This window comes from Eupeodes corollae, chromosome 2 (assembly GCF_945859685.1).
Source record: "Eupeodes corollae chromosome 2, idEupCoro1.1, whole genome shotgun sequence".
NCBI lineage: Eukaryota > Metazoa > Arthropoda > Insecta > Diptera > Syrphidae > Eupeodes > Eupeodes corollae.
This window is the reverse complement of record NC_079148.1, coordinates 57,234,357-57,259,662: the sequence shown is the minus strand read 5'-3', so window position 1 is coordinate 57,259,662 and position 25,306 is coordinate 57,234,357. Positions and strand designations below refer to the sequence as shown.

The window sequence follows — 25,306 nt, the reverse complement described above, 5'->3', positions numbered from 1 at the left end:
CGCGTTTCGTTATGTATACGTACAGATACTTAATTATACAGTCACATGCAATCCATGTTTTCTTTTTCTTGCGACCGTAATCAAACGTGGTCGCCATTGCTATCGTCATCGTATCAAAACAAAACAAAGAGAATAAAATACGTAATAACCCAAAGAAAAAAAAATCGAATAAAATAAACACAGAGCTTGTCAGATTGCACTATATCAACATTTTATATCAACTCAATATCGAACTAACACTATAACATTTCAACCGATGGATGGTAGAAGATTTTTTTCCAAGTTATCTCTTACATTTTGCTTCGCATTCACATTCGATTTTTGATGTTTACACTGTTTCTGCTACGATGTGGAGTCGCAATCAAAATTAAATTAACATTATTAGTTGCGCCCTGCCAACTTCCACTCGACTTTTTTGTTTCTTCGTCGTGGTCTCGTCGTCGTACCTCGTGCGTTCGTATTATTAACCATCCGGGTCCCGGTTATTGTCTTCGTGCTGTGATTGAATTGTCTTCGATATATTTTCTTTTTATTTCTGACATTTCGTTTATATTTTTATTTTGTTTTGTTTTCTTGAACGGTCTGAACCGTTTCGATAGAAGGTAGGTAAAATGATAAGTGCTTATCTGAAAGATGTTATTAATTAGAGCTTAGCTGTCATTTTATGACATAACAATATTTAAGAAAATGTGTTTTGGGTGTAATTTTGTTTTCAATTCAATCATAATCTCTAATATTGATATCTTAATGACAGTTTCTATACGGAAATGTTTTTGACCTCATGAAATGTCATCACGTAAATTATTGTTGTTCTTAGCCACCATTCGTACGTCATAATGTCATGATGTTTATCTTCTGGTTCTGATTAATTTATATCAATAGATAGGTATTCTTTATCTATGGTCTTATCAACTAGGTACCTATAGGTAGTAGGTTCGTAGAAGAATAAAAAAACCAAAAATAACAACTAAAACAGATAACACAAATGCGTATTTTCTACAATTCCTGCATTCTATTTGGATCTTTTGTAAAGCGCAGGTCTTCTATTTGAAAAGAAGAAGAATATTGGTGTTGGTGATAGTGAATAATAATGCAATACATAAAACTGTTTGGTTCAAAAAAGCAGTGTTGTTATATTGATTCTTTTTTTTTACTTATCTTTGTAACGTTTGACAGGTAAGTATATCTTTGAACGATGGAGCTATTTTGAGATCGAATTCAGTCGAATTACATTTCCTTCACAGAACTTTAACATATATTATGCAAAAATTGAGTGTATAAAGTAATTAATTACATTAAAATTAAGGTCAACAGATTTATTGGTAATCGCTTACACAAAAGACAAGTAATTTATGGATAATTTAAGTCCAGTTAAGTTAAGGGACTATTCACTTAAGAGGGACCTAAATGATTGAATAAATGTGCTTTTAAACAATTAATAAACCTAATTTCTGTACAAAATTTTAAACAAAATGGTAGAAATATAACTTAGGTTAATCTTAAAATTATAAAATTATCTTTTCCTTTGCCAAAATTAGATAAATTAAAAAAAAAACTAATTATTCTTGCAATCTGATTGTGACGAACTGCCAAATTCAATTCACGTTCCATATATGATCAAAAACGAATAAAATATTTATTTATTTATTTACTTCATCTATCGAGTTAACTCTTACAGATTGCTTTTAACTACATACTAATTAATTAATTTATCATTTAAATATTGCTTAATAACATTCCTTTCTAGGCTTATATCTAAATATAATTCAAATTCATTAAATGATTTCATGCATCTTGAAATTGGTTCATTTAAACCATAATTAAATCTATGATATGGTATATAAAACAATTGTCTTGATCTTATATATCTTTGAGGAACATACAAATTTAATAGATTAAGTAAATCGGAGCATTTAATATGGTAAGACAATATATCATGAACAAACATTACACAATTAACAGTTCGCCGATTTTCTAAAGAGTTTAGACCAATTAAAGCGCATCTTGTAGAATAACAAGGCATTGAAGCTAAATTCCATTTAAGTTGTCGAACTACAAATTTTGTAAAAGACTTTTGAACTTTCTCAATACGATTTTTTGAAACTGTATAATGAGGATCCCATACAACTGAAGCATATTCCAAATGAGGACGTACAAGAGACATATAGACAGATTTTATTGCATAGGGATTCGAAAATTCGGCACAATTTCTTTAAAGAAAACCTAACATTGAATTCGCTTTAGCAATAACATAATCCATATGCCCAGAGAAATTTAATTTGTCATTGAATATTACACCGAGGTCCTTAATCTCCGAAACTCTACCTAAGACGACGTTTGAAATATTATAATTATAATTAATAATGGTATGACATCGGGAAAAAGACATACAACTACATTTATTGATGTTAAGCGAAAGATGATTACTTTTACACCAATCGTTTATAGTATCAATATCATTCTGTATTAATATACAATCATTGATACTCTTAACAGTTGCAAATATTTTAAAATCATCCGCAAATAATAGACCATTTGTAAAATTCAAGTATAATGGTAATTCGTTTATGAAAATAAAAAACAACAATGGACCAAGATGGCTCCCTTGGGGAACACCAGATGGTACATATATTGTTTTTGTTGACAGCGAGTTCAAAATTTTCACAACTTGTTTTCTATTAACCAAATAGCTTGAAATCCACTTGAGAAAATTTGAATGGAAACCGAAATTATTGAGTTTTTGAACAAGAAGTGGTATACAAATACTATCAGAAAATCAGTATAAATTACATCAACCTGAAAACCAGATTCCAAGGCATTTGACAAATGTTGAGTAAAAAGTGTCAAATTAGTTGTAGTAGATCTACCACTCACGAATCCATGTTGACATGGAGAAATAAATTCTTTAACATGAAAATAAATTTTGTTTTTTACAATCAACTCAAAAAGCTTCGGCATAGCAGAAAGTTTGGTGATTGCACGATAATTCTCAATTTTATGTTTTTGACCTGATTTAAAAATGGGATTTACAAACGAAAACTTCCATTCATCTAAAATTGGCGAGTGTCTTAACTTAAAATTTGTATTCTAATCTTTGTTGTGGAACTGTAATGACAAATAAAAACAAGCAATATGAAAGAAATGTCATAGTTGATTCGTTTCTGATTGTGACGAACTGCCAAATTCAATTCACGTTCCACATAATGATCCAAAACGAATAAAATATTCGCGAGTAATCTTTTTTGTGGATCTGCAATTACGAATAAAAACAAGCAATATGAAAGAAATGTCATAGCTGACGAATATTTAATAATTCGTTGGTCGCTCTTATGTAAATAGCCCTTCATTGTCGTGGCATTTGTAGTACTCTCATGCTAGCGGTTTGGTCGAGAATATCTTATCATAACATATCCCCCATATTACTCATCTAAAAGAAACATTGATAGTTTTAAAGCACTATGCCTTGTGTCTTTAAAGTTATTATAATTAAAAACGCTAAGTCTAACACATTGAAGATTACATTGTAAACTATAAACTATTATTGTACCCTAACCGCAACATTTTATGCTTATACGAAGAAAAGTCTGTTGCAGGAAAAAAAAATTGACAGATGACAACAGCAAATTAAAACACAAAAGGTTTCTAAAAATGTCATAATTTATGATGCATCGTTGAATGACGATGCACATGAGAGCGAACAATGAATGGACGACCAAAAGTGATTTTACACATTTCAAAAAGTCAATTTCAAACAAAAAATTTGAATTATAAAAAACCAATTGGCACTAATATTAGGATACCTAATAAAATTTGTATTTTATTCTCTAAAATGAGAAAATTTTGTAAAAACCATTTGGAAGTAACGAATTGCGCTGAGGTTGCTACGAACTGTCAAACTCTATTCGTGTTCCACATACCATCCACATTGCAACGAATAAATTGTTCGCGCGAGTTACATATGATATAGCAGCAACTACAATGCAACCGATAAGTGCAGCGTCGGCAATGAAGGGTCAACAGCACGATCAACCAAAAAGTGCAGCATCGGCTAATAACGGTCAACAGCACTTCCAACCAATAAGTGCGGCATCAGCAATAAAGGGTCAACAGCTCAATCACCCACTAAATGCAATGTCAGCATTAAAAGAATATAAAAGCAAAGTCATAACCGATCAGCGGAGCCCAATAATACGTATGTAACCCCAATGATCGCAGCGACGCTTGGACGGCGGATCATTCTGGTTTCTTAGTTTGTTATATTTAATATTAATAAATAAAGCGTAAGAGGCCTGTGGCCCAGTAAAAAATAAATAAAAAGTTATTTTTCTTTTCTGTGGTCACAAAAAACATAAATGGCGCAGTCGGTTGTCCTCTATAATATAAATTAGAGGATAGTGAAACGAAAAAAAGAAATCTCAGTGTTTTGTTTTAGAAATAAACTTTTCAATAAAAAACAATAACCACGGATTATCAAAGTGTATGTGATTATAATAAAGTGACTTTAAGAAGCTAATAATCGCATCCGAAACCAATAACCATACGGAATATCAAAGTGTATGTGATTACAATAAAGTGACTTTCAGAAGCTAATAATCGCATCCGAAACCAAAAACCTTGTGTTATCGAAGTGAAAACTGTGATTATAATAAAGTGACTGTAAGAATCTAATAATCACTTTAAAAAAATTAAAAAACCAAAATGGCACAACCTATAATGGAACAATGTCTACTAACACTGACTGAAATTCTAAACAGTCAGAATAATGCAGTGCGGAACATAAGAGTTACAATAGAAAAACGTTTAAAATATGTAGAGAACTTTACGGGAAAGCAAGGCACGTTACCTTCTTTTATCGCGACGATAGACCAAATTATAGAAGAATTTGGACCGGTAAATATTAACGAAGTGTTTGCTGTTGTCTACAATGAGAAAATCGGAGGAATCGCAAAGAACTTCCTAGCAATTGAAGCACCAGCATCGTGGGAGGAATGCAAGCAAAAACTGAAGATACACTTCCGGCCAACCAAAGACGAAGCAACAATCCTGAGAAGCATTAATAGTATAAAGGTAATAATGCTCCTAGTACTATTAGTAGCACAAACAACACAAGGCATACTTCAAACAACACTAATTAATGAACAAACAGGTTATTTAAAAATAAAAATTAAAGATCTAGAAATTACTAACCAAACAAATACAATTCTACATATTATAGACCCAGAAGAAATTCTGAACACAATAACACTCATACAAACTAACATTAAACACTTACAGATCGAAAACAAAGATATGATATTTAAAGAAATAGAAACAATTATAGCAAAAATTAAGTCGATTACACCTAAAGAACAGAGAAGATTTAGAAGAGGTTTAATAAACGTAGTCGGAAACATAGAAAGATGGCTCTTCGGAACCATGGATAATGAAGATAGGGAACAAATTTGGAACTATTTAAGAATATCAGAAGAAAACAGCCATAATGCAATTGATGCAATAAATGAACAAATTAAAATAAATAAAAATTTTAATGAATCGATAGAAACATTAAAAAAAACAATTTTAGATGATAGAGAAAAAATACTGAATACTTATAACAGAATACAAAATTCTATTTCAAAAATTGTAAAAAACCAATTATTTTTAGATCAAATGACAAAATTACGTTTTATAGAAAATAAAGTAAATCAAATTCAAGATAATGTTGTATCAGCAAAATATAATATAATACACCCCAGTATATTGACATTGGAAGAACTAAATGAATATGAAATTGATTTGCATAAACTTAAATTAATTAAAATGGGTGTACTAGAATACAAAAACAAATTTCTCATAATCGCCATTAAAATTCCAAGAAATTATGTAACAGTAGAACAAAAGTTAATTTTACCTTTACCAAATGATAAACATTTTGAAATTGATTACGAAAACGAATATATAATAGAAATTAATAATAAAACATTTGTATACCAAAATGATGTAACTGTGCAACAATTAAAACCAAGCAAACATTGTATCCTAACTAAAGATTGTAAATTGAGACATAACAACAAAACTCAAATACAAATAATAGATGATGAAACTTTAATTGTAAAAAATGCATACAAAGAAAAATTAAAACATAATTGTGATGACAGAGAAATTGTATTAAACAACAATTATCTTATTAATTTTTTTAATTGTCAAATATATTTGCTAAAAGAAATTTTTTATAATAACAAAACAATTGTTCAAGAAAAATATTTTTACCCCGAAAATAATTTTAATACTTCTTTTAAGAAAACCATCACTTTTGATGATATTGTTTTAAATAATTTTGAAAATATAAAAGAAATTAATGAGTTAAGATTTCATAAAAATATATCATATGTAATAAACATTAGCATGATTATAATGATTATTTGTATATCAGTAAGCATAACCTATTTTTGCAATAAAATGTATAATAAAACATACAATGTAAAACAAGTAAATTATAGAATTCAGGAGAATTCTTACTCAAACCGAGGAGGAGTTACATATGATATAGCAGCAACTACAATGCAACCGATAAGTGCAGCGTCGGCAATGAAGGGTCAACAGCACGATCAACCAAAAAGTGCAGCATCGGCTAATAACGGTCAACAGCACTTCCAACCAATAAGTGCGGCATCAGCAATAAATGCAATGTCAGCATTAAAAGAATATAAAAGCAAAGTCATAACCGATCAGCGGAGCCCAATAATACGTATGTAACCCCAATGATCGCAGCGACGCTTGGACGGCGGATCATTCTGGTTTCTTAGTTTGTTATATTTAATATTAATAAATAAAGCGTAAGAGGCCTGTGGCCCAGTAAAAAATAAATAAAAAGTTATTTTTCTTTTCTGTGGTCACAAAAAACATAAATCGCGCAACATAACCTCAAAATTATACGAATAGAAATAAAGCCCATGTGAAAAAAGTCAAAACATGCGAACATCCACAGTTCGCAGTTCGAAGTTCGTAGCTCATGTGCAAGATGCTTTAGTTCTGGGTAAGTCATTATAAATATGAGAAACATTAAAGCCTGTTTAAATGCTTTCATACAAAGAGTTGTCAAACTTTTAATAAAATGGATTATCTATCTATTAAAAATACGAATAAAACACTGTACTAAGCAAATTGCTGCGTAGTTATGACAACGCTGACTTTTAAAACTGCAATAATGCTAAATTACATATCATTCTATTTCATGTGGTTTATTTCAATATGTGCTGGAAAATAAACACAAAGTGCACGAGAACAAGAACTTTCCGAGTTCCTTTTGTTATTTCGATTCGACATTTTATGTTTCGTTGGGAATTGTTAGGAGAAGCAAAACCAGACAGTAAAATAAACAAGGAAAAGGAAGGAAAAAGAAAACATAAATAAACCTGAATTTTTTAGAGATGATTGTGTTTTGTGTATTCTGTGTTGTGTTGGGAATTGGGAGTTTTGTGCGCACAAGTGAAAACCAACAAACGTGGGTAGGTAGGTAGATAGGTTTATGTATATACCTACATATTTTATTTTGAAGTGTTTTTTTTTTTAAAGGCAAGCAAAGACGACATACAGACAGAAGTTTGGCAACCTTGGACTTGCTGTTCTTTGCTTGTTTTTGTTCTGTGTTATCATTTTTCAATGTCATTCCTCTTCTCACCACATGATTATTTATTTAACATAAGAACTTTATGGTAACGTTTTGGTTTCAAGAAAAAAAAAATCAATTATGTATATAGATAAACATAGGTACATACATATGTGTACTTGGGTATTTTATAGATAGGTACACTTTGTATGTTTTGTATTGAGTTGGTTTTAGATAGGTTTAGATATTTACCTATTGGGAATGTTTGAATTTCTTTTGTGTAAATCTAGGAAGGTAGGACTAGGTAACTATCTAATCTATTTGAATATGCAATTTCGAAAAGGGCACATCTCTTAATATTTAGTAGGGCCTCCTTTGTTCTTGATGAGTTCCACCAATCTGTTTCTCATCGAATAGACCAGCTTGGCGGTCGTATCTTGAGAAATGTTGTTCCATTCGTCAAGTAGGATGGTTTTAAAGTCATTCTTGTTGACGACTGTATGCTAACGAATCTTTTTTGCTAGGTGATGCTACATGTGCTCAATAGGATTAAGATCTGGAGACTAAGCGGGGTGTTTTACTTGCGTACTAACATTGGACAGCAACCACTCCTTTACCATCTTGGCAGTATGTTTAGGATCATTGTCTTGTTGAAAAGCAAAGTTGCTGGCAAGACTTAATTTTTGGGCATTTGAATGTAGGTTTTCCTTAAGATTATTCAAGTCCCCAAATTTATCCATTGTATTTTCTATAAAGTTTCTATAAAAAACGAGCCCCGGAAGATGCTATACACCCCCACACCATTACATTTGCGTCGCTTTGCTTCACAGTAGATATCAAATTTGTTGGGTTCAGTGCAGGTCCCTTATTATGAAATACAAAACGAACGGCAGAAAAAACGAAACTTATGGCGTAGAGCGATTATGAGAAACGAAAATGGAATCAAGAAAATGTTGCCAGCCAAAAATGAAAAATCGTATTTTTTTTTAAACGCAACTAACTTCACACCTACTTACAAATGTCAAAATGTGACTGTTGGAAAAGTTTTAAGTTTAAATTTGATTTGCTTTCGATTTTTTTCATTGCGATTACTTTCTTGAAAGCGAAGATGAATCTGAATCCGAAGGAGAAATGCGTGTAACAAGGGCACTCTTAAGTGATTCATCCGACCCAATGAGCCTTTCAAGTTCCACGTAAGTAAATGAAAATCCTTTTGTTCATGCGTTTAATTTAGCAGCTAAGTTATTCCAAAGATTTTTGGCTTTGGATTTAGCTTGGCTCGTCGACAAACAATTTTTAGCAACATTTGGATTACTTTCCATGAAAGCTACCATCAAGTCTATTTGGTTAGCATTCGTTGTAGCTGTAGGCCTAAATATTAGAAATATCTTATTTTTATGTTTTGCACCATTATATTTATTATTTAAGTTACATTTTTTCTCCATCATCAAAAAAACCAAACCAAAACACAATAATGTTTGACACTTGATAGTAACCCGCCAAAACAAAAGCTAACCGAGTGCTTGAAGGCACTCGTAAATAAAAATATGAGTATCGTTTCGATTCTAGTTTCTCGTAATCGCATAATCGCAATTTTACAAATACTCCGTCTTAAAAACGATTATCGTTTTTTATAATAACACCCCAGTGTTATGCTTTCTCCACACCATACGGCGTCCATCTGAACCAAAGATGTTGAATTTACTTTCGTCAGTAAATATAACCTTGTTCCAAAACGCTATTTTCTTTCCATAGTTGTAAACTGCATACTTCTACTCTCTACACTTTATCATTAAAAGAATTTCCGATTAAAAGGTTTCTAATCGTTTGGGGTGGGACATTTCCATCACTAGTTTTTAACGTTACTGCTAAAACTGGGGCACTTTGCTTGGGATCCCCTGCTATACTCCTCAATCTTTTTTTGGACAGCCTGATCTTGGTTGGTTTGCGATTGTTTTCGTTTTTTTTTTATAATTGTCCAATACAAATTGGATTGAAGATCGTGATCTTTTGAGTATTTTAGACATTTCACCCAAAGATGTTCCCTCATTTCTCAAGACAATTATGATTTGTTTGGTGGCCAAGGACATTTGTTTATTTTTAGTTGCCATTTGCATTTCCTTGAGTAAAAGAAGTTTTTTAGCTGAAATATTATCTAGAATACAAAAACTTACCAAAAAACAAAAAAAATTGATCAAGAACCTTTCAACGCCAATTATAACATGATTATAAGATCTGTACGGAAACTTTTTTGTTGTTGTTTTGAATTATAAAATTCATAACAGTATCCTTTGTTCACATAAATTCTTTTAATTTTGGTTAAAAGTGAGAGGAGAACATGTGCTATCATCAGTGTTCCCACTTTAGCTCTATTATTGGACAATACTATTTGTTCTGCAGTTATAAAACTAAAATTATTTCCTGTACGGAGATTTTTTGGACTATGCGTGTTTTATGCATCTAATATCAATTTTGTTTAAATAGAAGCTGTCGAAAAATTTATTTCCACCCTATCTAAATTGAGTATTTAAACTAGAAAGTAAAAACGTAGTTAGGTATAAATATCCATTCCGACTTCGATCAAAGCATTGAATCAAACATAGTTGAGCGCTCAGATTTATTTTTGAACAATATTGAAAGCCGCTTTCATATGAAAGCTTTTTTTTTTGTTTACAACGCAGTTTCTAATGTATTCACAATAAGACATTGAATTTTAAATATCACGCTATTTAGTCATCTTTTAACATTTGACAGTTGAAAATTCATTATGAAAAATTTGCAGTCACAATATGCAAAACTAAATAAATCTTAAAATGGTGAAAAAACTGACAAGACAAGTTAGTATAAACAATATTTTTGATCCATTTTCAATAATAAATACAGTTACTTTCAAAATCAATCAACAACAATTAGGCAAAAAGAATAACAAATAAAAACTAAAAAATCTCAACAAAATGTTTAAATAGGTAATAGCACAAAATTGAGTTCATTTAGAGATATAAGTGAGAAAAAAGTTGAAGGTTGGTAAAATTGGAAAATTAATAATTTGTAGGGCCACTTTAAGCCGGAGACGGAGGTATGGTTTTCTGCTGATTCCATCAATCTCCAACAAAGGATTTTTTGGAATTGTTATCTTGTTAAAAGTTAGACTGGCGCTTATTTCTTTAAAAATTTCCAGAAAAACTATTTTGGGAGTAACAGTACGTTTCGAATGAAAAATCGGTCCTTTTTGTGGAAGGCTCCCGGAAATTACGCCAGATTTTTTTTTGGAAAAAACGCCAGAAAATGTTTTCTGCTTTAAATTGGAAAAAGAAGCAGAATTGTTTGTGAAAAATAAGCCAGAAACATTGGAAATTGTGCCAGACAGAAGTGGAAAGAAAACTAGAAACCAAAATGGAAATTAGGCCAGAAAACCGATTGATACATTCTGGCCTAATTTTCTAATATCAATTTGGAAAAAAAGCCAGAAAATGTATTGCATTTTAAAAGTCGCTACTTGTTCAATATTGTAGACATTTTATCACAACAGGAAAAAACAGCCCGTGACATGCGCCCATGGGGGGCCGGCGGCGGTTACGGCGGCGCGGCGCGCGTGGCTGCCATGCAAAAAATTACTAAAGTTTTCAATAATTTTTTTTTATTTGTAACAATTTATTTAACAAAATAGAAAAGAACAAAATATTTTTACTAAATATTTTGTTTTGTTAAGAACTTTTAACTCTTCGTAAAAGCTTTTTTGGTCACCATGATTATGCTCAATATATTTTTTTACTTTCATGTATAGTCCATCACACAGCATCATTTTTGCCTTACAATTATTAACATAACAAATACACCACATTGTTCTTATAACAATATTTTTTTAATAAAATTGTTTCTATTCGAGAATATATAAAAGTTTACTGCTTTTTTGCTCTCCACAGACAATTTCGTACTCATAACTTTGCATGTTTTTTTTTTCACAACGTCAAGTGTCAATGATGAATTCGCGAAACTTTGTTTCTGGCTTTTTTTCCAAATATTTTTTTTTTGCCTTTTTTCCATTTCTGTAAATACAAAAAACGCCAGAAAATTTTTAGGGAAAAATGCCTGAAATTCCGAAATTTCGCCAGAAAAATTTAGAATTTTTTCCTAGAAAAAAAGCCAAAATTTTGTATGAAGAATTTTCTGGCGTTTTTTCTTCTGGCGTAATTTCCGGGAGCCTTGTAGAACAACTTTTCATTAATTTTTTGGTTAGCTGTCAATTTTGCTTTCAATTGTGAATTTGGAGATATGATGAGTTGGTAATAGATAAAGAATATTATCATATATTTTTATTGATAAAATAAATAAATTTTTAATTATTTTATTTTCAAAGAAATAAAAAACTCATTTTGTTTTTGATTTTCTGACCACGATCTTCTCCTTAAGGAAAATAAAACAAAAATTCACAATATAAAAAATGGAAGAAGTCACAATGGGATAATGTTTTATCAATTTTTATTTCGATTGCTAAATTGTATCAACGGTCAATGGCTTAATAGTTGTATTTAGTTCTTACTAAGTTGCTTATTGATCATAAGTTTTTATAGAAATATGTTTTTTAGCTTGCTATAGGAAGAGTCGAAATTTGTTGACATTTTTTGAAAGGTCCCTAGAATCTAAACCACAATTTTTGGAAAGATGTCCTGGTGTGAGTTCGAAAAGCTTTTTAAATTAAAAAAATGTAATGGGGCTTTTTTGTACTATAGACAATTTTATTTGACCCAAAATATTTAACGAAATAATAACTCTAGAGGCTTTAAATTAATCTTATATTATATAGTATGACGTGACGTGATACCAAACTAGTACAATTTTGAAATAAAACTATTTAACATTTTTCTTGTACATAAATCAAAAAACTGAAGCAAAATATTTGATAACTCAAATATTTTATGAACCAATGTGATTTTACCTCCAAAACAACAACGAAGAATAACGTTTTTGACATCTGGTACCGTTTTAACTAAAATCGAGTTGACAGTTTTTTTCACAAATTCATTTCATCTTATAAAACATTTTTTTTCAACATTCAGTAAAATTTGTATAAAAATGCAAATATTATTTTTTTTTTTCATAAAAATGAGAATTTCCCAAAAAAAACTTAAAAATTGATGTTTGAATCTCGATATCACGGGCATAAATGAAGGTATTGACTTCAAAGTGTTTTCATTCTATGCTTAATTTTGTTATTAACGAAAGTTAATGGTATTAGAAAAATCCAATTTTTTTTAAATGAAATACAATCTTATAAAAAATGCTACTTAAATTGATAAAATTTATTTTTGACAAAAATTGCGGAAAAAAAGGTATTGAAATAAAACTAATTTTATCAGATGCAAAATATGGTTGCTACCCTTCAGATAATATTTTAGAAAATTCCAATTGACAATATTTTTTTAAAAAGAAAAAAACCTACAAAAACAACAAAAAAGTATTGGAAAAACAATTCGACTTTTGTATATCATACAAATTATTGTTATTGATGATATTTTGTTAAAGTTTTAGACAAATCGACAGACGTTGTGGGAAATTATCAGTGTGAGCCGCATTCTAACGTTTTTTTTCTGTTGGAGTGGGGTAGGAGCAATTTAAAAAATTACTAAAAAATGAAAAACAAAAAAATTTAAACAATTTTGGAATTTCGTACTAACGTTCTTTTACAATGACAATTTGGTTAGTAGAGGCAATTAATAGCGTGGTTCGGATACCAGTTTTTTTTGTATTTTTCAAAAAATGTATACATGAATTATTTCGCTAACCTCCAATAGTAAACGGTGATTTTTTAAGAGCTTGAGAACTTTTTTTTAAAAAAAAAACGCATAAAATTTGCAAAATCTCATCGATTCTTTATTTGAAACGTTAGATTGGTCCATGACATTTACTTTTTGAAGATAATTTTATTTAAATGTTGACCGCGGCTGCGTCTTAGGTGGTCTATTCGGAAAGTCCAATTTTGGGTAACTTTTTCGAGCATTTCGGCCGGAATAGCCCGAATTTCTTCGGAAATGTTGTCTTCCAAAGCTGGAATAGTTGCTGGTTTATTTGTGTAGACTTTAGACTTGACGTAGCCCCACAAAAAATAGTCTAAAGGCGTCAAATCGCATGATCTTGGTGGCCAACTTACCGGTCCATTCCTTGAGATGAATTGTTCTCCGAAGTTTTCCCTCAAAATGGCCATAGAATCGCGAGCTGTGTGGCATGTAGCGCCATCTTGTTGAAACCACATGTCAACCAAATTTTTGGCAACAAAAAGTTTGTTAGCATTGAACGATAGCGATCGCCATTCACCGTAACGTTGCGTCCAACAGTATCTTTGAAAAAATACGGTCCAATGATTCCACCAGCGTACAAACCACACCAAACAGTTCATTTTTCGGGATGCATGGGCAGTTCTTGAACGGCTTCTGGTTGCTCTTCACTCCAAATGCGGCAATTTTGCTTATTTACGTAGCCATTCAACCAGAAATGAGCCTCATCGCTGAACAAAATTTGTCGATAAAAAAGCGGATTTTCTGCCAACTTTTCTAGGGCCCATTCACTAAAAATTCGACGTTGTGGCAGATCGTTTGGCTTCAGTTCTTGCACGAGCTGTATTTTATACGGTTTTACACCAATATCTTTGCGTAAAATCTTCCATGTGGTCGAATAACACAAACCCAATTGCTGCGAACGGCGACGAATCGACATTTCACGGTCTTCAGCAACACTCTCAGAAACAGACGCAATATTCTCTTCTGTACGCATTCGTGTGGTTGGTTTAATGTCCAATAAAGTAAATTGAGTGCGAAACGTGGTCACAATCGCATTAATTGTTTGCTCACTTGGTCGATTATGTAGACCATAAATCGGACGTAAAGCGCGAAACACATTTCGAACCGAACACTGATTTTGGTAATAAAATTCAATGATTTGCAAGCGTATGCTCGTTAGTAAGTCTATTCATGATGAAATGTCAAAGCATACTGAGCATCTTTCTCTTTGACACCATGTCTGAAATCCCGCGTGAACTGTCAAATACTAATGCATGCAAATCCTAACCTCAAAAAAATCACCCTTTAGAATCTACTGTGTAAGTCCCAAAATACATGTATGTACCTTCCCGACAATCGGCCCCGGCTGCCTATCCGATTTTCTAAAACTGGCGTGTGAAAGATCTCATTTCACTTCTTATGCATATGTACCTGCATACATATATATGACGAAGCGATAACCTACCTCTCAATGGGTATTATATATCCGTATCCGTGCTTCTCAGTCCAAACTCAGACAAAGTGTACCTTCTGAGTTCTAAATTTGCGATATTGCAATTTTCAAATTGAAGTCCGAAGTGTTGCCTACATAACGTACCTACACTACAAAAACCTGAGGTACAAATACACTTTAGTTAAGTTTCTTTAAGAAAGAAATGTTCCATCTTTAAGAAAAATGAATATCCCTATTCAAACTAAATTGCTTTTGCCCTCTTAAATCTTATCTGAATAGCAAAAAAAAAAAGAAAAATAATTACAACAAAAAATATTAATGAAAACAAAACAAAAATAGCTCGCTTAATTCCAACGAAAAGGAAAAGTGTCATATTACGTTTCGTCTGTCGTATTTGCACAAAAATGAAGAAACAAAAAAGAATTCAAATAGACACAGACACCACATAACAATCTATACCATTTGAGATCCCAAAATTGGTATAGATATCTCGAATACAGGGTTGCCAGTGACTTTTTTTAAACATAAAACAATTTTAATTCAAATTTTAAGAATACTGTTGTATATTAATTAAATACAATCCATGAGCAAACACAAATCTTTGACACTTTGTTGTGATGATGTATTTAAAAATATTAAAAGGTTTTCCAATAAAAGGTTTCATTTTGACATTCGAGTATTTCTTATGGGAAAATGATGTTCGTTCATTTTATTGTATATGGCATTGACATGTAGTAGTACGCGTGGCGTGATGTTAAGTGGGTTGGATTGTCATGCCAGAGGTTTTGGTTTCAATTCCTGCCTGTTTTTTCCACTTGTACTGCCTTTTGCGAGGAATTGACAAATCCTCTAAGAGTAAATCTTATCATGAAAAGTACATTCTCAAATAAGCCGTTCGGATTCAGCTTAAAACTGTAGGTCGCCTTTAAGTCACTAGGCCCTAGTTCTCAATGGACTATCGCGCCACCTATTTTTTGTATAGAGCATTGACATAGACATTAGACCCTAGCTTTAAGGAAAAATGAAATCCAAAGCGTTTAAATTATAATCTCGAGGGTCAGGCAAAGTGTAGTGAATTTAAACGATTTCATAAAGCTATTTTTTAACGTGTATCGTTCCATTTTTAGTAACGTCGTAGTTATTACTTGTCAAGTGACACATTCAAAAGTGACAGCTGCTTAAATTGCGGACTATTCAAAAAAAATGCTCTTTTTGAAAAACCCTATATTTAAGCTAGACTAATTCTAAGTCGCTTAAAAAAACTAATTATCTAATTAAATATAAAAGAAATATGTGGAATGTACATAGGAAGTGTGTTTTTTATCATTTGTATCTATGCTTTAATATAGTAGATAATCGTAAAAAGTTAGCAAACTCACAAAGCTCTGTTTACAAATCCGTTGAATTCATTCGGTGTAGTCAATATTTTAATGGATGTAGGGGTTTCAGCTCCGAATTAATTCTGCTAAGCCATGAACAGGGGGGTCATTACGTAAAACGATTATCGTCAAACAATAGCGTTTTGACGATAGTCTCACTTCACGTAAGACGATAATCGTCAAAGTGATATCGTCAAAACGATAGCGTTTGCACAATAGCTAAATAGAACGTCGTCCGTCCGTCATTGCATTTTCCAAATACTAACCAAGCAAATTGAAATAAAAATGTTTCGGCGTAATTGAGTTTTGTTACAAAGTGAAAATGAAAGCTCAGAAAAAAAATAAAATGAACACGGTTATGGAGATAATTCAGAGATAAATCAGACCTTCTATCTTTTCCAACCTCTTTTCCAACCTATTTATATATAAGCATTTTTTTCAGTTGTTGTAAAATAATCTAAACCATAATAGTTTTATTCAAAGTTTTTCATCAGAGGCCTTTATAATTTCAAAAATATCAGACATAAATAACTTAGATGTTGAAATTAAAGTTATTTCATCGGCGGCGAAAAATAAAAACAGTAACAATAACAATAAACACCACAAAATAGTTGGTAAGTTTGGTAAAAACCAATTTGTTGCAAATTTACACCACTTCCCATAGACAAAACCCAAGTTTAATAACATTTTCAAGTTATCGAACAAGCATTTTCTTTCGTTGAGTTCATTTTGACATTTCAGTTATTATTTAAAAAAATGTCCTGATTAAAAGTCACCGAAAAATTGACAGAAATCTGTCATTGGAATTGTATGAAATTGGAACAGAAGTTAGTGGAACGATTCGTTTCACTTTTTTATATATAAGTGTGAGCTGTTCAGGAAAATGAATTTCCGTCCGGAAAATAGAAAAATAAATGCGTAATTACACTTTTTTTTCTCAAAAAAATTCTTTGTGTAATTTCCGATCGATCAGTATATAATTTTCATTTCTAATCAAAGGGAAAAGCCGTCAAATAATTTTTTCCGGATAGTTTTCAATGAAAACGATATACGAGTGGATAGTAACAAAGTTACGTGATGCTAATTATTGACAATCGTTTTGAAAATTACGGAATGACTCCCCTGGTAAAATCTTCCAAATTTATTTTTCTATTAAATAAGAACAAATTTAGAATAATATTTAAAGACATATTTTTGTTCTGTTTAAAAACTATCACAGTGGTAACACTTAACCGCAAACTTTGAATTTCAAATTCTATACCTACCTTTCTATAGATCTATCTACTTTTATGTACATTCATTATAATATAATTATTCCCAACAACAACAACAAAAAATTGTGACAATGTAACACAGCGTGGCACGCTATACCTAGAGCAGAGACAGAGAAACGACAACAACAAAAGATAGATTAGGTAGTTGCATTTTATTGTATCTTCGTTTGTTGGTTTCCAACTTCAAGTCGAAATCGATCTGATACACATGACTGCTGACACATGGAATACACAACATACAAAAGGTTTTCAGGGATAGAGAGGGCAAGAGGCTGAATATAGAAGTCCATGTATAATATTTCTTCTTTTTCGGCGTGGAATTTGGCAGATCTATACATGCAGGAAAATACCGACGGAAAACCGATGGTGATAGATTACTGACAATTGTGAGGCGTATGGGCGGGTTACAATGACATTTAAAGTAAGGGAAGAACATGACACCCTTGCAGTCTAATTTATGCGTAAAACCATTCGTATATATACAAAAAAGGGTCTGATGTATAAGATTAATGATGCGATTGACCTTGCTGCGTTGATAAATTAGTAGGAATGTTTGTTAGCCTAGTTGGAAAGGAGTGCGTAGGTGCAAATACTGAAATGCAAAAGAGGTACAACAATTTTGTCTTGTAATCTTTGGAACTTTCTATGTATTGCTATATAGTACCTATAAGTACAACTGCCGTAAGCAGGACATTATTAACTTAATGAAGTGAAATAAGTAAATGATTTGGTACTTTGAATACAATTTCGTCCTTGTTCAAAAAATTAGATTTGTAAGCATTTAATTACATTGGTCGACAAGGTTTTTTTCTTGACACTCAAATTGCGCTTTCTTAGACGGTTTTAATTTATTGATCTAACATCAAAATTACTCTAATACGTATAGTTTTAGAGAAGTTACTTTTTCAAATTCGAAAATAAAAAACATTATAGAAAGATTTTTGCTGATAGCTAAATTTTTGCAATAGCTTTTCGTGATGGTTTTCCAAATCAACGCACCGTTTTTTTCGTTGTCCATAGTTCAAAAACAAGCGAAGATATCGACTTCAAATAAATTTTATTATACAAATAATAATGCAGAAAGATGCAAAAAGGACTCTCAAAAAATTGCGTGGGTGATTTCTTTATCATAGCACTTTAAAAAAAGGTGAACATTTTGATTTACCCAAAATATCTCATGAACCAATAATGCTCTAGTGAGTTAAATTAAATTGTAAATTGTATATAAACGGTGATTTTTTAAGAGCTTGAGAACTTTTTAAAAAAAAAAAACGCATACAATTTGCAAAATCTCATCGATTCTTTATTTGAAACGTTAGATTGGTCCATGACATTTACTTTTTGAAGATAATTTCATTTAAATGTTGTCCGCGGCTGCGTCTTAGGTGGTCCATTCGGAAAGTCCAATTTTGGGTAACTTTTTCGAGCATTTCGGCCGGAATAGCCCGAATTTCTTCGCAAATGTTGTCTTCCAAAGCTGGAATAGTTGCTGGCTTATTTGTGTAGACTTTAGACTTGACGTAGCACCACAAAAAATAGTCTAAAGGCGTCAAATCGCATGATCTTGGTGGCCAACTTACCGGTCCATTCCTTGAGATGAATTGTTCTCCGAAGTTTTCCCTCAAAATGGCCATAGAATCGCGAGCTGTGTGGCATGTAGCGCCATCTTGTTGAAACCACATGTCAACCAAGTTCAGTTCTTCCATTTTTGGCAACAAAAAGTTTGTTAGCATTGAACGATAGCGATCTCCATTCACCGTAACGTTGCGTCCAACAGCATCTTTGAAAAAATACTGTCCAATGATTCCACCAGCGTACAAACAACACCAAACAGTGCATTGTTCGGGATGCACGGGCAGTTCTTGAACGGCTTCTGGTTGCTCTTCACTCCAAATGCGGCAATTTTGCTTATTTACGCAGCCATTCAACCAGAAATGAGCCTCATCGCTGAATAAAATTTGTCGATAAAAAAGCGGATTTTCTGCCAACTTTAATAACTAATAAAATTCAATGATTTGCAAGCGTTGCTCGTTAGTAAGTCTATTCATGATGAAATGTCAAAGCATACTGAGCATCTTTCTTTGATCTGTCAAATACCAATGCATGAAAATCCTAACCTCAAAAAAATCACCCTTTATTATGACGTGATACCAAAATAGTATAATTTTAGAAAAAAAATTCAACTAATGTTTTTTTATAAATAAAAAAAATATTTGTCACCTTAAATATTTTACGAACGAAAAATAATTTTGTGCAATATAGAATAACGTCTTTGACATGTGGTAAAATTTTGAGAAAAAACGAATTAACAGTTTTTTTTATATAAGAACCTAAAAGACACATCACTAAAAGTTGGTAAAAATTGATTTTCAACTCAAATATCTTTTCAGAAATTTCAGATTATGGCGTCAAAATTTTTACTTATAAGAAATATTGTTTTCAACATTCCGTAAAATTTGGAGAAAAATCGAGTTAACAATTTTTTTACAAAAAAAATAGAAAAGCTAAAAAAAATTAAAAAAGTTGGTTAAAATTGATTTTCGTCTCAAAAATCTTTTCAAAAATTTGAGATTATGGCCAAATTTTGGCCAGAATTGAAAGTTTTTTTACAAAAAATAAAAACCTAAAAAATATTTAGCCCTATTCTGCTATTCACGTGGATCGTATATTCGATTTACCCATTCGATTCCTTTTCACACTGGCTTTGCATTCTGCTACCTATCGGGTGAACTACATTATCCCAAACTAATTTGACATTGAAATAAACAGCTGTTCAAGTAAAAATCTTGGGAATGTTGGATAAATTGTTTTGATTCGTACAAAAATTAAGTTTTATCAATCCACCTAATCAGAATAATTTGTTAATTTTTAGAAATGTGCAATATTTGACTATTTATTCCAATTGTAAGCATAGGAATAAGAGAATCCTCAAACAGAGAGCTTTGGAGAAATGCATTTTATATACCGATTTGAGATTTACTTCGAATGAATAGAAGAATAATTAGTAGTGAAAATTCAAGTAAAATTCACCCCGATGAATAGCAGACACAGTTCATTGAGCTGATGGAAAGGCCTGGTAAGGTGGAGTTGAACATCATCAGCATACAGGTGAACCGAAGAGTGCGAACAATACGCAGGCAGATCATTGATGAACATACAAAAGAGTATTGGACCAAGAATCGAACCCTATGGGACTCCTTGCGTAACAGGTCTAAGAGCTGAGGATTTCCCCCCAGAAAAAAACCCTTTGTGATCTGTCAGATAGATAGTTGCCAATTACCGAGCATGCCCGCTCACTGAAGCCGAAGAATTCAAAGGCCTTTGTAAAGTCGAGTAAGCAGAGGAGATTTATTTGACCCTTATCATAGTCCACCCTAACATCTTCAAGAAGATTAACCATTGCAGTAGAGCAGCTATCATTTGCTCTGAAACCCGATTGTTTTTCAAACAGCAAGTTGTTAAGTGAAATATGACTTAAGATCTGTTGCTCAATTATCTTCTCAAAAACCCTAGAGAGGCAAGGTAGGATGCTTATCGGTCTAAAATTAGTTGGAGAATTAGAGTCACGCTTCTTAACCGTTGGAAGAACTCTTGCAATTTTCAAAGAGCGAGGGTAATATTGGCTTCAAAATAATTTTATCTCACAGAAAATATTGTTGTCGACATTCGGTATTTTTTTTTTATAAAAATCCAAAAACCAGTTTTTTCATAAAAAAAATTAAAATCTACAAAAAATAGTACACAAAATTGGTAAAAATTGATGTTCGGGTCTCGATATCTCGTGAACAATAGAAAATATTGACTTCAAATTAGTTTGTTTATTTAAGAAATAAGAAATTGGTAAAAATTGGTTTTTGAGTAAAAAATCTCGTTAACTAAAATAAATTTTGAAAACTATTTTATCATATGCAAAATATGGTTGGTAATTTTTTAAGCAAGCCTAATCGATAGACGGGATGGCAGTTTATCTGTGTGGGCCGCTTCCCAGCCTCTTTTTTTATAACATTTTCGAAATATGTTCATAAGTTGTTAGATATCAACAATTTTTGAAAGAAACGCTAAATTATTTGTGCTAAAACGTTTTTCAAAAGAAAAATGCAAAACGGCTTGGAAGTAAATCCATCGTTTACACAATTCTATTATATCAAGATTTTGAAATATGTTTATTGAAAAATAATGTTGGAAACGGTTATTTTTAATATTTTAAAAATAATTAAATTAGGTGAAAACCAGGTCCAAATGACTAACAACTAAAAATTATGCCGAATCCCAGCGGCTTATTTAACACATTTAATAACATGCTTACTCTAGGAGAATTTGTCAAGTCCTCGCAAAAGCCATTACCCGTGAAAAAATGTAAGGTACCATATGCAGGGATTGAACTCAAGACCTTACACTTACCATCATGCCACGTTGCTGTCTTTTAAAATTCAAGCAGATTAAAATCAAAGTTTGAGTTTGCAATTAGCACTAAAAATCAGTTCCAAAACATATTTTTTAAAACAATGAAAACATTTAATTTAATAAAATCAAAAAAAAAGGAAAACCAATAATAATTGATAACTTTTGTGCTCTAACTTGGAGTAGAAAATAACGTTTTTGGTTATCTTCAGCATTTTTCAAGTTGCATATTTTAAACACCTGATGTGATGGACACATTTTAAGATTGAAACGAATTCAGTACAACTCAGTCATTTAAAAAAGAAATGTTATGTTTGTGTGACAGAAAAAACCGTTATTTTGACGACCAATGTAATTATACAAAAGAAAATAGATTTCCAACTGTATCCATTTTTTAAGGTTTGTCAAATTTCCAAGACATTTTCAAAATTCATCTATGAAATAAAAACCTTTTTTAATAAATATTGATTATTAACTTCCCATAGGAAGTTATTGTAATGGGTCCGATTTGTCAAATTGAAAATTTTGACATTTCTCGACGTTTCAAGGTCTCTAGAGTCGAAATAAAAGATTTTTAGAAAGATGTCTGTGCGTGCGTGTGTACGTACGTTCGTACGTCCGTACGTCCGTACGTCCGTACGTCCGTACGTCTGTACGTCCGAACGTCCGTACGTTCGCGACGTTTTTTTCGTCGTCCATAGCTCAAGAACCAGAAGAGATATCAACTTCAAATAAATTTTGTTATACAGATAATAAGGCAGAAAGATGCAGAAAGGGCTCTCCAGAAAATTGCGTGGGTGGTTTTTTTACCATAGCAGTTTAAAAAAAAGGTGAAAATTTTGGTTAATCCTAAATATCTTACGAACCAAAAACGCTAGAGACTTGAATTAAATTTTATATAATAAACCGTAACGTGTTCTCAAAGAAATATATTTTTTGAAAAAAGTCTAACTAACGGTTTTTTTTCTAAATCAAAAAAACTGAAAAAAAAATTTGTCACCTCCTAAATTTAACGACTTACATATGATTTCATCTCCAAAACAATTTTGAGCAACGGAGAATAATGTTTTTGAAATCTGATAAAATTTTGAGAAAAATCGAATTGACAGTTTTTTTTATAAAAAATAAAAATCTAAAAAAAACATTACTTAAAGTTCGTAAAAATTAAATATCGATTCAAATATCTTTTCAAAAACTTGAAATTTAGGCTTCAAACTTATTTTATCTTTTAAAAAATATTGTTTTTAACATTCTGAAAAATGTTGAGAAAAATCGAATTGACAGTTTTTTTACAAAAAGATAAAAACCTAAAAAAAAATTAATAAAAGTTGGTAAAAATTGATTTTCGACTCAAATATCTTTTCAAAACTTTGAAATATTGGCTTTAATTTACCTTTATCTTTCGAAAAATATTGTTGTCAACATTCAGTAAAATTTTGAACAAAATCTAATTGACAGTTTTTTTTTATAAAAAATTAAAAACCGAACAAAAATTAACAAAAGTTGGTAAAAATTGAATATGGATTCAAATATCTTTTCAAAAACTTGAAAGTTAGGCTTCAAACTTATTTTATCTTATAAGAAATATTGTTTTAAGCATTCAGAAAGATATTAAGAAAAATCAAATTGACAGTTTTTTTTACAAAAAATAAAAACCTTACAAAAAAATTTATAAAATTTGGTAAAAATTGATTTTCGACTTAAATATCTTTTCAAAAATTGTAGATATTGGCTTTTAACTACTTTTATCTTTCAAAAAATATTGTTGTTAACATTAAGTAAAATTTTTAAAAAAATCGAATGGATAGTTTTTTTACAAAAAATTAAATACCTAAAAAAAATTTAACAAAAATTGGTAAAAATTGATTTTCGACTCAAATATCTTTTCAAAACTATAAAATATTGGCTTTAAACTAATTTTATCTTATAGAAAGTATTGTTTTCAACATTCGATAGAATTTTGAAGAAAATCGAAATGACAGTTTTTTTCAAAAAATAGAACTCTAAAAAAAACAATACTAAAACTTGGTAAAAATTTACTTTCAACTCTAATAGCTTTTCAAAAATTAAAAATATAGGCTTCAAACTTATTTTATCTTACAGAAAATATTGTTTTCGATATTCAGTGATTTTTATATAAAAATCCAACAGTCTGTTTTTTCATAAAAATTAAAATCTATAAAAAATAGTACGCAAATTTGGTAAAATTGATACTAGTACATATAGACAAAGTTTTAAGCATGACAAATTGACAGACGGGATGGGAAGTTATCAGTGTGGGTCGCATCCCAGCCTCTTTTTTATTTTAAAATTGTGATGAATCAATATTTAGGTGGATGGTCTTTATTAACTTCCCATAGGAAGTTATTGTAATGGGTCCGATGTGTCAAATTGAAAATTTTGACATTTCCCGACGTTTCAAGGTCCCTAGAGTCGAAATAAAAGATTTTTAGAAAGATGTTTGTGAGTGCGTGTGTACGTACGTTCGTACGTCCGTACGTTCGCGACGTTTTTTTCGTCGTCCGTAGCTCAAGAACCAGAAGAGATATCGATTTCAAATAAATTTTGTTATACAGATAAAAAGGCAGAAAGATGCAGAAAGGGCTCTCAAGAAAATTGCGTGGGTGGTTTTTTTACCATAGCAGTTTGAAAAAAAGGTGAACATTTTGGTTAACCCTAAATATCTTACGAACCAAAAACGCTAGAGACTTGAATTAAATTTTATATAATATATTGTAACGTGATTCCAAACAAGTATATTTTTTGAAAAAAAATAATATAACGATTTTTTTAAAAATCAATAAAACTGAAAAAATAAATTTGTCACCTCCAAAATTTTACGACTGAAATATGATTTCATCTCCAAAACAATTTTGTGCAACGAATAATAATGTTTTTGATATCTGATAAAATTTTGAGAAAAATCTAATTGACACTTTTTTTTATAAAAAATAAAAATCTAAAAAAAACATTACTCAAAGTTGGTAAAAATTGAATATCGATTCAAAAACTTAAAATTTAGGATTCAAACTTATTTTATCTTATGAGGAATATTGTTTTCAACATTTTGAGAAATTTTGAGAAAAATCGAATTGACAGTTTTTTTACAAAAAATAAAAACCTAAAAAAAGAATGTATAAAAGTTGGTAAAAATTGATTTTCGACTCAAATATCTTTTCAAAACTTTGAGATAATAGCTTCTAATTAATTTTTGCTTATAAGAAATATTGTTTTGAACATTAGGACAAATTTTGAGAAATATCGAATTTACAGGTTTTTTTACAAAAAATAAAAACATTAAAAAAAATGTATAAAAGTTCGTAAAAATTGATTTTCGACTTAAATAGTTTTCCAAAAATTGTAGATATTAGCTTTTAACAACTTTTTTCTTTCAACAAAGATTGTTGTCAACATTCAATAAAATTTTGAAAAAAATC

At 30.8% G+C, this 25,306-nt stretch overlaps 1 protein-coding gene across 2 annotated transcripts in view; it reads left to right on the top strand.

Annotated features, from left to right (window-relative positions):
- Nucleotides 1-305: 305 nt before the first annotated feature.
- The window catches only part of LOC129948281 (D-2-hydroxyglutarate dehydrogenase, mitochondrial-like), a 117,944-nt gene continuing 92,943 nt past the window's right edge, over nt 306-25,306 (top strand). The window contains exon 1 of one of the 2 annotated variants that reach the window (XM_056059222.1): nt 306-602. Coding sequence is in view for 1 of the 2 variants with exons in the window: in XM_056059221.1 (XP_055915196.1) it covers nt 7,410-7,487 (78 nt within the window). In the remaining variant the exon portion in view is untranslated. Of the gene's footprint in view, nt 603-7,394; nt 7,488-25,306 lie in introns of those variants that run through there. The other variant, XM_056059221.1, reaches the window with a different exon arrangement.